This window comes from Parasteatoda tepidariorum, chromosome 2 (assembly GCF_043381705.1).
Source record: "Parasteatoda tepidariorum isolate YZ-2023 chromosome 2, CAS_Ptep_4.0, whole genome shotgun sequence".
NCBI classification, from domain to species: domain Eukaryota; kingdom Metazoa; phylum Arthropoda; class Arachnida; order Araneae; family Theridiidae; genus Parasteatoda; species Parasteatoda tepidariorum.
Window position 1 is genome coordinate 10,724,535 of NC_092205.1, and position 13,999 is coordinate 10,738,533.

General features: G+C 28.7%; 1 protein-coding gene across 6 annotated transcripts in view; it reads left to right on the forward strand.

The window, feature by feature from the left end:
- LOC107448208 (domino helicase) overlaps window positions 1-13,999 on the forward strand; it is an 81,071-nt gene that overhangs the window by 7,308 nt on the left and 59,764 nt on the right. For all 6 annotated transcript variants that reach the window (XM_043047444.2, XM_043047445.2, XM_043047446.2 and 3 more), the window contains exons 2-4: window positions 2,424-2,720; window positions 2,946-3,971; window positions 12,963-13,222. In XM_043047444.2, the coding sequence (XP_042903378.1) occupies window positions 2,444-2,720; window positions 2,946-3,971; window positions 12,963-13,222 (1,563 nt within the window). In that variant the 5' untranslated portion in view covers window positions 2,424-2,443. The remainder of the gene's footprint in view (window positions 1-2,423; window positions 2,721-2,945; window positions 3,972-12,962; window positions 13,223-13,999) is intronic.

Here is a 13,999-nt window from a genome sequence, read left to right on the forward strand (position 1 = left end):
ACGGAAATAATGTGTTAATTACGTAAAGTTTGAAAGCTAATAACCAGAAAAAGTCTAACTTATTTTTACAAAGAGAAAGATGCAAAGTTATCATAATATCTTTGCTTGCGATCTCCGAGATCTGTGGACACAGTGACGTCATGAGGAGGGAAATCGTAGCTTCAGCTCTAAGAGCGGAGTGAACTAGCCCTTCTATTCTCTTTAGCCCTGCCCTTTCATATCTTCACTAAATTAATTTTGCCATAGGTTCTGGGTTCGGTTGACTCAACCTTTCATCCCTTCAGTGGGTCGATAAATGAGTACCAAGCATGCTTGAGAACTAAACACGGGGGATTTCACGTTGACCACCTATCCGGAACGTCTGCTAGAGCCCAAGGTCAAGAAAATTGAGATGGGCACAGTAGACCCTGGCCCTGTATGGGAAGTCGTACCACTGAGTTTAGTTTAGTTAATCAAATCAGTAAAATAAAAATTTATTTTTTTAAAAATTTGTTTTATTACGAAATACAATATAGTTAAAGAATATATTTAAGGACAAAAATTTTAATATTTTCAAGCATGGATAAAAAATTCCGAGGATTGGCTTATCGCATATTTTGCAAAATGGAAAACTAGTTTCTTATATAAATTTCACTTTACTATTTTATAGTGATGTGGGTAATATTTGTTTTCACGGTATATAGTTACATATTTAATGAAAATATCAAATCCAGTAAAAATTTTAAGGAAATCGTTTAAATTCGAATTCCCATGAAATAAAGACTAAATCTGTGGGAAAATTAATATCAATACTTTTATTAAAAACCAGGGATCTGTCCAGGTCGAATTTACTACCGCTTAGCGGTACCTTCACAAATTCAATTTTAGGTGAAACGGTAGCTTCACAAATTCAACTTTAGGAAAAACGGTAGTTTCACAAAATACTTTTTCTTAAAATTTTATTTTTGTATCCCTTAAGAAACGATAAATCTATATTTTTACCATGTTTTTGTATTGATTTTGTAATATAATTTTTAATTTTTCACAAATTATGTCTAAATTTTCACAAAATAGGTACCTTTCAGAAAAACCTAGACAGACCCCTGCAAACATTATATGGATATGTACATAAGTATTGCCTTTGAGTTATAGCATCAAAATATCTATCAAGTTGTGCTATTTAAAAATAAATTATCTTATTTAATAATTTTTTATTTACTAAAAATCATTAATATAATCAGTAAACTTCTTTTACCACAAATTTGAATTAAGTGCAGAAAAATCTATTTTTAGGGATTCCCTCTACATCTGCTTGCACATTAACATAGAATTGGAAAACCGTAAAATGGTTGCTAAATGTTTTGATTTTATTAAAATTCGTTATTATTTCTCGTGCTTTCTTTTCTGTCAATGCATTTGAATGTGTAATGCTAAGAAAAAGAGCCTTGGCAACCAAAAAAAAAAAAGGCAATTAATAGCCAATATATGGATTCCTTAACTTTCCTTGGTCAAAACTATTTTAATGTTTACCATACACTTGTATTTTTGATTTCGTGATGGACAGGGGTGTCCTGTGGGGCATGTCCCTGCAGCCACACCCTCTGAGCCATTTTCAAAATTTATTGTATTTAATAATTCATATGTGCATTAAAAAATCAGAATTCTTTTTTACTTTGGAGCTCCATATTTTCAAAAATGAAAGATTATTATTTATCAAATCTGATTCTTGGAATTAAGTATGGACAATTGATAATAAAAATCATCATAAAGTGTAATTTTATTTATTTATTTTTTTGAGAAAAAAAAGTCTGATTTCATTGATGAAGGCTTATTACAATTGAAGGTACTTTTCATTTAGTCGGGCACATATGAAAGTCCCCAAAAATATAGACCCCTGCCAACTTTTTTTTACTGTTTTTTATGTTATTCATTCTTTAAACACTGAGGAAAATGGAATACCACAAAAAATTAAATAAAGTGTTAAAAAATAAAAAGAATTAATTTTTGTTCCAGGCTAACCAAAAAGAACCAACGAAAGAATGAAAGGGGTAAACATTTATATTTCAAAATATACTAAATAATATTTTCCGAAGCTATATTTTCTGATATAATTAAAAATATTTTTAATTATCCAAATTATTAAAACATATTAACTATCCAGTATTCCAATAATGCCTTGTTAAATGCCATCTTAATCACTCAGCTGATTGCAATATTTAGTAGTATTGTGCTGTGTCATATCAGACTGCTCAATGTGAAAATTATAATATAGTATTATTTTAAGAATCCAATAGAAATGAAATTTTGCGATAAGTTGTGTGGTGTTATTCTGTGAGTGCAATATTTGGTAAAGTCGAGGACAATCTAACTTTAAGAAAAAATCATTTGCTTTAATTAAAATAAGTATTTGTTTTGTAAATTGTCTTTTTATTTTTTTTCTCCAGTTTTTTGACTCCCAAGGGTCATGATCCAGGCTCGAAAAGATGTTAATGCACCATCTAAAGAGCAAAAGGCAGAAGAACAAGTTGTTTCAACCACTTCACAGCGTATCACTCCAAGTTCCCGAACAATACATGCTGTTGAACAGAGAAGAGCAACATATGTTACGAATACTTTAGGTACTCCTACAACTGTTATACTTCCTGAAGGTAGCAGCATTCCAGAGAGTGGAGCTCTTCAGTTTCGGCGGATATCTCTTGGACAACAACTACAACACGTGGTTACCCCAGTGCAAGTTCAAGGTATGTCGACACTAATATGTCTGTTTTAAAATGTACATAATAAAAATTAAGAATAGCAGTTGATTATTGTGATTAGGATTTTTTATTTATATTTACTTGAGAGTCAGATATATGCTTTTTAAATCATGCGAATGTTTTTCAAATAAAGAAATATTTTTATTAGTGCTACTAAATATCTTTTTCAATTCAATTAATACTGTTTTTATTTTTCTTCTTCATACATAGGTACTAGTTCAACCTCTGAATCTCTTCCTATCAGTTCAAGATGTACAGTGACATCTACACAAGATTTGCCCCACATTTTGGTGGCGACGACATCAAATGCTCCCCTTCACACTGTAGAACTTCAAAATTCAATTGTGAATGTCAGTGCTTCCATGCCACAATATCAAACTCTAGGAAACATAACAAATGTTGCCACAGGTGGTCAGCGGACTGCAGGCAATGCTGTCATAGCGCAGCCAGTTACACAGACTACTATAGCTCCACGAATTGTGCTAAACAGTGGCACTGGCATGTCGGATGTTTATGCGTTGCGCATAACTCCAACAACTATTGGTGGAGGGAGTGCTACACCGCAGATAATGCTACTGGATTCTTCTGCAAGCCTGAATCCATCTAGTGATGTAACTAAAGTTCATTCATATAGTCTTGCGAGCGCTGCTGTCTCATCCTTAGGGTCCACGAATACAATGCAAAAAATTGTTATAAGTACTGGACAGACTTTGCAGGTAACAGGACTAGCACAAAAGCCTCTTGCAAATCCATCAAGAGCTAGTGTCAAACGTCAGTTGATTGCTACAACTCCTACTCGGACTGAGTTATCCTTTGTAAATAATAATGATGTCTTGTCTCATATATCTGTTGTAAATAAGTTATTATACGGCTTGATGCCTTTTGAAGGAAAAATTTCTAGCATTCCAAGTAGTCCTAAGTCCAAAAGAATTAAACTGGATAAGCAGCCTGTAACTAACAAAGATGTAATAAAGCGCAGAAAAGTTATTGAGCATTTAACAAGAAAAATACAACTATTAAAAAATAAGTATTACCAAACTCAAACGGAGTTTTATTTTTTGAAGACTGGTAGTAATATGGCGGATTATGTAATGTGGAGGAAGAAAATTCCTTCTACGTTGCTGGATTATTTAAAAGCACATAGGTTTGACCCTCATGATGATGTAAAGATAATTTTAGAAGTTTTATCTCAGTCAGTTTCCCAGTCTACTGGAAATCCAGTGGTGCATTCACAAGGTAACTATAAACATTATGCCTTTTGTTTATTCATTTATTTAGTCAATTATTTAAACTTGATTATCTAACTATTAGCTACTTGTGTCATATATGTTGTTAACATAGGAATTATTAAGAGAAGAAGAAAAAATGTGGTCTAGATAATGCAGTCTAAAATATGCCACCAAATTTTAGAGGTTTAAACCTCCCTTCTCTCAAACTAAAATAATAAATAAATTATTTTTGTTAAAACAAATATATCTAATTATTATTGAAAATTTTAATTGTACTATATTGACTTTTAATAACAAATGTGTGCCAAGAATTTGTAATTTGATTTTATATTCAGAATTACACTGAAGCTTTATAAACTATTATTTCAATCCTATTAAAAGTGAAATTCTGTCATAATACCCTGGGATATAAATTGTATCGTAATAGGTTCTCAATCAATAATAGTAATATGTTTTATTACACATATTTTTGATCTAATGTTAGGGTTAGGTTTTTGAGATCAAAAGCACGTTTCTGACTTGTCAAAACTTGTCATAAATTGACAAAAACTTGGGATAAGTTTCTTTTATTTGTCGTTAAGAACTTTCTGTTCAATCATATATCATACACTATACTTGCATTATAATTATTTCTCTAATTATTATTTATATTATCTGAAAATATAGCAGAAATTATTGACTGAAATTTTTTTTTTTTTTTAAAAAATGAGGTCTAGTATTAATACTTAAAGATCAATATTATTTGCTATATAATAACTATTCAGTTCATATTACAGGTAAAGAGTTATTATTATCAATCTAGAAACATTAATTTTTATTATTTTCTGACTCAATTTCGGCACTTTGTTTTAGTTTGAATGAAACTAAATGGTCTCCAATAATTGTCTGGCTTCACCTTAGGAAATTTTTTTTATTTTTATTCTCAATATTTGTGTTAATATTTATATGCACAGGAGACTTGCCTATCAATCATAATAATTATATATTCCCTGATAAGTAAACGAATTATAATTTACAAAAAATATGAATGGTTAAATGAGTTAATAATTTTTTTTAATCCATTCAAGCATTCCATTAAGTTATCATCAATATGCAGTACAGTTATTAGAATAAACTTCTTAATAAATGTTATTTTAGTAAGTTATATTAGTTTTGGTATGACTACATTCGAATCCATGCAGCTCAGCATGTATTAAAAAAAGTTTTTGGTCTTATTCATTCAAAACTGAAAAACAAACTTGGAATACAGAGAGTTTTAAAACTAGTGTTTTATAATTGCATGCTTCTAGGAAAGGAATTAAAATTAGACAATGAAAATTAATTTTGCACTTAATGAACATGCTGTTTTCTTATAAGATGATTGTTTTTGTATTTGTATTTTCAATAATTAAAAAAAATTAGCAGATTGAATAAATTGCAATTTTACAAAATTTTATTTATAATTATTTAAATTTGGGGTAAACACCCATAGTTCATAAATACTCGGGTATGAATGAATTTTATTGAAAATTTAATCATCTTATTTTTCTCTTGGGTTTTACAAAATTATGTACTGTCAGACCTCTATTTAACAAAGTCACTAAATGATTAATAAGTTCATTATATGGAAATTTCATTAAATAGAAAATCACCTTTTGAAATACTAAAACAGCACAAAGCAGGTTTTAAATTCATAAACCACTAGACATAATTAAAATAGCAATTGATACACCTTTATCTTGTAAACTAGTATATACTATTATACTATTTATTTTATAAATCTTAACCATAAAAGACTTCTGCATGGAAAGCAAGAATAGAGCAAAACAGTACATGCTACATAAATTTTCAACTAAAAAAAGCTTCATTAATGTATAAAATTATAGCTGCATTTATTATAACAGATGATTGTGCTCCGTAAAAAATCCGGCCGGATTTCCGGATTTTTCGTTAACGGCGGCAATCCTGAAATTTCCAGAAATCCAAGGTCCAGAAATTTCAAGAAATTATCGATCACATTTATGTATCAAAATTCTTGTCTATTTTATTTAAAAATATAAGAACTTAAATTTATAGTTGGCATCGCTTTCATTTGTAAATATTTTTTCTTGTATAATAATAAATGTGATCTGAGATAAAAGTAAACTTATACATAATTATTAATTTAAATTATGCTGCATAAAATTAATTAGACTTTTATGTTGTGAAAATATCAATGATTTAAATCAGGGTTGGCAAGGTTTAGTACAGAATGGATTAATCCATGGTTTAAACCATCCTGTCCAAAACCTTTTTACTCAAATTATGTCACAATTTTATCTGAATCGATTTTAAGAGGTAAAATAAACATAGAACTAAAATAACATATTGATAATTAAATATACCAGAGAATATTTGTTTTTAAAAGTATAATGTTTTATTAATATTGTTTGACTCTTCAATTTAAACAAAGGAAGCTTAATCAGTAATCAAGTTCAATTGGTCCTCTCATTCAATAATACATAACTGAAGTTTGCCATACAGGTTAAAATATTAGGGACTAAGTGCTTGGTTCGTCATAAACAGGTTTATTTATCTATAGTACTATTCAAGAATACTTTTATTTCATTCATGTTCAATTCTTTTAACAAAGTGGTGATACATCACCAGTGTCAGTAACTGAAACTGATGTTATGCCCTTCAAAACTGTTAATACATTTTTCAGTTATTTTGTACAGTACAGAACCCGTTATCCGGAATTCGGAAAACCAAAAAACCAGAACGAAATTCCATACATTTTCCCTCCATTTAAAAATAAAAAAACATTTCCCTCATAAAATTTTATGATTTTTCTTTTTTTTTTGAAAGATGTTTACCTTACAATCATTTTGGAAATAATCATAAGTGTATTACTTCGTTTTTTTTTCTTTTTAAGATTATAACCAAATATTTTTTTTTTAGTTGGGTTTAACAAATAAAAAAAAAGGCTTTTTGTAGCGATTCAGAAAACCGGAAAAATCAGTTATCCGGAATAGCGATGATCCCAATCGTTCCAGATAATCGGTTCCCTACTGTATTTTCAATTTAAACTAATATATTTATATTGAAATTTTTTTTTTTAAATAGATGTCTTTTTTATCATCCTGTGATGCAGAAATTATAACATTTTTTTAAAAATATATTGTGAAAAATAAAAGGTTAATTTTTGAACAAATTTGGTATTTGTTTTAAGAAAAATTATTAGTTTTTAATATTGCCATATTTATCCTTATGCAAAAATATTATTTATCATTATTAAAAGCATATTTATATTTAAAGGATTAGTTATTCACTTTTGCTGTTTAATGAATTGTGGAGCTTCAAAAATTATAAACTTTTTCCTATTATATTATATTATTTTCTTTTAATAAGTTATAGTAAATTGTATAAAAAATATCAAATATTTAATGATACATGTTATTATTATGTGTACAATGGTCACACCTATAGAATTTTTACCTTTCACCAAAGTTCAAGGTTTTGGACACTTTAAGACAGTTTTACCCAGTTTAGGACAATTTTAAGACAGTAAAACCCACGGGTCCTGCCCAAAACAAGTTTAGGACAACCAAAACCCCAACCCTGATTTAAATTTATAAAGACATTAATTTTTTTAAATGCGTCATTAATGATTAATAATTTGAAATTTTCAGGATTTTTGAATTGAGCTCACATTACTGCATGTGTTCTTAAGTTTAATTACTACTGATTAAATCCATTAATTTTGTCTTGAGTTTTTCGTTAGAAATGCAAACAAAGTGGGGAAGGGATTTTACTGCTTTCTCTAAAAGTTAAGTCGGTAAGAAAAACTATTCAAGGTCATTTCTTCCATAAAATGCATTAACAAGAGTAAAATGTTCTGAAATATTTTGGGAAATAAGGAAAGTAGATCTCAAAGAAAAGCTCGTTAAATAAAATTCCCTTTGCGATTCATATTTTACGAAGAAATTGCAGAAAAGTTCTTAGTTCCTTGAAAAAAAATTGCAAAATGGTAGTTTGTTAAATGGGAGTCCGACTACATTTAAGGCACAATTAAATGTGGCTTACATTGTCAATAGTTAATCAGTTATTTACTGAAAAGAAAAATTCCTTCAATTGAACATGTAAATTATTGTAATCATTGTATATTAGTTTTTATTTAAAAGTGGCTATGGTTTAATCCTCCTAAAGTTCGCATTTTGATTCATAATTCCCAATGTTTGTGGTTTAAAAACTAACTATATAGATATTTAGCCGAGCACCGAATATTTATAATTGATAATAAATATTATTGATTTTTAATATAGATAAATAAGTATAAATAGTTTAATATATAAATAAGATTAGTCACAGAAAAATAATCAAAACTTAGCTATGTTATATAAGGTAAAGGAGGAAAAAAAAACTATAATAAAAATATTTGAGATAAATAAAAAACTGAGTAAAAGCTATTAAAATAAATAAAGTCGTAAAGTTAAAAAAAAGAAAAATAATATTGAAAAAATATTCTTAATTCTTAAAACGGAACTTCAATACTAAAAATATTATTGTACTGGTAAAAATTATCCAGAAAACATTAAGAGATATATAAGCTACAAAAATACTGTGCTATCATAAAAAAGATTATGTACGAAAGCGAAGCTGAAAAAATAAAAATGGACCTTAATTTTTGAAAGAAAATTTTAAAGCTAAACATCTCAGTTTCCTATTACTGTTTTTTTTTCTTTTAAGTGATGAATAAAGTATGATAGTAATGCTTTTAATTACTGTGCCATAATAAAATGTTTTTAAAAAAGAAAAAGCTAGATAGGAACAAAAGCAAAAAATTTTCTTAATTTAAAAAACAAAAAAATTAAGTGTTAGAAATATTAATTTAACTTTTTCACATAGCCTAATTTTTAGAAAGAAAAGTGGCCATAAAAGAATAACATATAAAAAGAATAAATTTTTTCTGACTTTTCCAGGTAGGCGCAAAATTACAGGATAAAATTGCTACTCTAAGAAAGCATTAATAAATTATTTTTAAAAAATTTAGTCTTTACTATACCAACTCTGATAAGAAATAAATTGTCAGAACTATAAATTTTACTGAAAGGAATAATAAGTCAAAGGTTTATTGTAAACAAAGGTCAGGTTTTGATCCTTTTTCGCACTTGCTACAATTCCTCCTTTTTCTTCTTCAAATCTTAGTGTTTTTCATTGCTCAGCTGCTATTATTGATATTCTCATGATATTTTATTTAATTATTTTTTAAAAAATGGTGATATTATTAGGGCACGCAAAGTTTAAATCGCTTATTCAAGAAATCACTCTTTAAAGCTGTTTTTCGAAGCTTTTTTCGCCTAGGAAAATAAAAAAAACCATACTTTAAATGCCTTACAATTGAAGCAGTGCAATGATTTTAAACTACAGTAGGGAACCGATTATCCGGAACGACGGGGACCATTGCTATTCCGGATAACTGATTTTTCCGGATTTCTGAATCGCTACAGAAAGCCGTTTTTTTTATTGTCAAACTCAACTAAAAAAAAGTACTTGGAAATAATCTTAAAAAAAAGAAAAAACAATGAAGTAATACAGTAATGATTATTTCCAAAATGATGGTAAGGTAAACATCTTTCAAAAAAGAAAGTAAAATCCTGAAATCTTATGAAGAAAAAAATTTTTTTTTTTTAAAAAAATGGCGGGAAAATTTATCGAATTTTGTTCCGTTCTTTTGGTTTTCCGGTTTTCTGATTTCCGGATAACGGATTCTGTACTGTATATGTATAATCTTGTCTTGAATAGTTATTTGGGCTTTAGAACAGACAAATAACTTAAATATTTTAATCGTTAATAAACTTTTCAAAAAATCAGCAGTTACGCTACATTTTTTTCGCCTAAATGAAAATCATCAAAATCCTTGTCTTATTCTCAATTTTTGCAAATTTTTATAAGCCCAAGTAATGCAGCATTAGAGTAAGCTTTTAAATATTGAAAAAATCAGACCACAGGTGCTTTTCATTTTCACAAAACTGACTTTTCTCCATATTGCGTTTTTGCACCATTTTCAATATACGTGTGGACAGCAGGGGCTTTAGATATGCTTATCTTGACCCTACAGTCATGAGTATCAGGTGCAAACTCACTGCAGTTATAAAAATAGCATATTATTCGCAAAAAAGCATAATTTATTATTACAATGGAATGGAGCCTCTGAATCAATATCGTTGATCCGTACGGTGTTTGAATCGTTCATGATCTTTAACTAGTTTTTTTTAAGAGATGATGATTTATAAAATAAGAAAAAAAATAATTAGTAATTACATAGCAGATAGTATTAGAATAAAAATATATTGCACATTCTAATGAAATAATTGTATACAATTTATTTCATTCAAATAGGTTTTTTGTTTGTACACACAAGGCTTTTGTTTCTTTAAATTAGGAATATTTGTTATTATTAAAAGTATCTTGCAGAAAGATATTAGTGCTAGAGATGTTAGTTGCAAAAAGCCCAAAAATATATCTGCCACAGAGCGTGTCAATACTCTCAAGGCAGAAGTTTCAAGTTATTTAAGTCGGACATCGAATTGACATCACTCCAGAAATGCTTAAGACTATTTCGGATACAGTTAATGATGGTCGGTACGAAAAAAAATTCTGATTTTTTTCAAATACTCTATTGTGTAAGCACAAATAATGGTTGAAAACGGAAAAGTGAAATCTCCCAATTCAATAGTGACAGTTCCTGCTTTTGGGGTGAAATAACGTTTCCCCCTTATAATCCTCCGATTTATTTTTTAGTCTCATTTTCCCTCTGTGCACGAATCCAGCGTTCATTAGAAGCACTCTTTAGAATATTCTGTGTTAAAATGAAAAGGCTGACAAAACGAAAAATTAATAACTTAGCAAAAGAGAGGGAAAAAAATTGTTCTCAGTTCTGAAATATAGCTTTAACTTTTAAAATCGCACTTTTCTAGGTTACTTGTTATGTCTTGGAAGAAAGTGACAATAAAAAATAATGTCTGTAAGAAACTCTCAGTTATAATGCTGCACTATAATTAGAACAAAAGAAGGGAAAAAAACTGCAAAAGCGAAACAAACTAAAAAAAGTTCTCAATTCTTGAAAGAGAAAAAGGTCTTTAAAAAATTAAGAAATAGACTCCCTTGAATATAATTTTTAAAAAAAGTATCGCCAGTACATCAATTATGGTTCAGTATAAGGTAACCTAGTTTTAATTGTTCAAAGTTTTGCTTTTCCGTGTGTGTTTCAGAACATAAATTAACAAATTTTAGAACCCAGAGTTGCCACAGGCGACTAAAATGCAACTATTTGCAACTATTTTTGGCATGAGGCGACTATGGCAACTTTTTTTTGCTGAAANTGAGAGTCGGAAAGTGTTTCCATATCTGATGTTGAGGATTGCTCATCCCCTAGAGATTTTTTTTTTTTTTTTTTTTTTTTTTTTTTTCCAAGCATAAATTGGTGAAAAATCTGTGCCCCACTAGATAGTTCCTGAACACACTGAACTTTTTTTCTTAAAAAATGTTAAAAATTTTGAATTGCAAATTTGAGTCTTTACTAAAATTGATTAGGATTCGTTCAATCTGCACGAAGTCCATTGTAAGCCTATTTCCTTTTTTCGGTCACCTTTTTAATGATTATTGCTAAAAAATTCTGCATTCTTTTTTTATTTTTTAAAGGAAAAAAAATTTTTTTAACGGTATTACAATGCATGAATTTCGAATTTTAGTAATCACTTTTCTTACATGTATAAACATTTATATGGAAATTATCATATTTGCCACCAACTTGACTGAATGGATGATGGTATATGACAATTAAGTCATTAAAAAAATTTTAGTCATATGTTTGATTAATTTTTGTTCTTATTAGGCAACTATTTTCCTAGTTTTTGGCTACTATTTTCATGCTTTAGGCCAGCGGTTCTTAACCTATGGGTCGCGACCCAAAATTGGGTCGCGCTGAGTCGAACCAAAAAAGTTAGTAATACACCAAATAATAAGGAATACCAACACCTCCTATAAGAAGTCATTGTGGCTTACTCAGCCTAATTTTGACTTTTTTTTGGGTCGCGACATGAACATATTTCTCAAATTTGGGTCGCGGCTTAAAAAGGTTAAGAGCCACTGCTTTAGGCTACTAAAAGCAACTATTTTGTTCATTTTTTTCTGTGGCAACCCTGGAACCTAAATATGTGTAAAAACTATTTCTAATAAAGTGTTGTGAAAAATATGATTTTAAATTATTTTTTTTTAAATCTATCCAGATCCTCCCCCCTTCCCCCTCCCTCCTAAAAAAGAAAAATTTGAAAATTAGTTTTCCACATTTGTTGAATAGTAGTCCTAATATCTGACCAAATATTGGGCCAACCCAATGTTCGACAAGAGGGCCAAATATTCATTACATCCCCATTTCTAAACTAGAAATGTTTTACCAGAAAAAAATTTGAAAATGCAAATTTGATTTTTATTCAGATTTTAAATCATTTATTTTAGAAAATTTATACAGAACTTTTGCTTCTTATGAATAATATGTTATCCTTCTTGGATCTCTATTTAGTTTTGGTTTGATGTTATCTGAACAATAATACTTTTAATGTAATAATTTAAATTGGCTGTAAATTTTGGAATTTTTATATTGTTATTAGTAATTGAGTAAAAAATATAGAGCTTAATATAAATAAGATTTTTTAAGGGGGTATGAAAGATATGCTAATGCTAGCTGGCGTGTTTCAATATTTTTGCCTGTTAAGTTTATTAGGTTGTTACGCTTCTTCCCTTAAGAAAAAAGAAGAAAGAAACTGGTTTTGGGGGAAGGCGAACTACCCTTTTTTGTTCTATATTTAAAATTAAATGTTTGACTTATTTAATAACTCTTAACAAAAGTTTACAATTATTATTTATTACATGAAATGTAATAATTAAGGGAAATATGTATTTAAAATTTGTGATTTCAATAAATTAAGTAAAGGCAAAACTTGGATTTCTTTTGATGGTTATTTTTAAACAATTTTAGGTCCACATGCAGATCATCCGCTGCTGTCAAAAACAGTTTCACATGCCACCTCTAGTCACTCTCAGTCATTGCCGCATCGAACTTCATTGTCTCCATCTTCACAACGTTCAGCCCCTGTTTCATCAACACCTTCAACACCCACGAAGAGTGTCCGACAACCAACACTTTCTCATAAGCTTGCTCATAAGCATAATTCAATATCATCTGTCTACGACTCCCAGATAGGATCACAAGAAGAAATCGTGGAAAGAGCCAAACAAGTAAAAATGTCTTATTTCTGTAGTTTTTTTTTTCTTTTCATTATGAACTAAAAAAAAAAAAAAAGACATGGTTCCTTATTAAGTTTGAGATCATATTTCAAAAGCTATTTAAAGAGACAAAAANAAAAAAAAAAAAAAAAAAAAAAAAAAAAAAAAAAATACTGGAGTTGAAAATGTAGCAACTTCTATATTTTTAGTATTCATGTTGACAGTTTCACTAGTACTATCATATGATTGGGTTTTTTTTGGGGGGGGGGCACTTTTGGGGATAACTTTAGATCTAATGATCAGATGTTCATGCACTACAACTCCTTCCTAATAGTTCAAGAAAGCTATATGCTAATAAGAAGTGTAGACAATATTTTGAGTTACGAAACCAAATTTAAAATTGTATTTTCTCCGAATAAACATACTTTTAACAATTTGTTATTGACGGATTATATATAATTTTAGACCATCAGAATATGGGAAGTACCCAAAATATGGTTCCCATAGTTTGGTCCCCTTAATGTTAATTTTACATATTTCACCATTTCTTGAAAACTTTTTAAGCAAATTAAATAAATTTTGCTCACAATTATAAATTTTTTCATTATTTTAAATAATATTTTATATGAAAATATACCAAGATTTTAACGAAATTTGTTGAATATTTCCAAAGAAATCGAATTTTTTAAATGCCAGATATATTAAACTCTATTTCTCGGGAACTATTTCTCAATATTTGTGTAATATATTTTATTCAAACTTTGTATTTTGCCTTATAAAATTGCATCC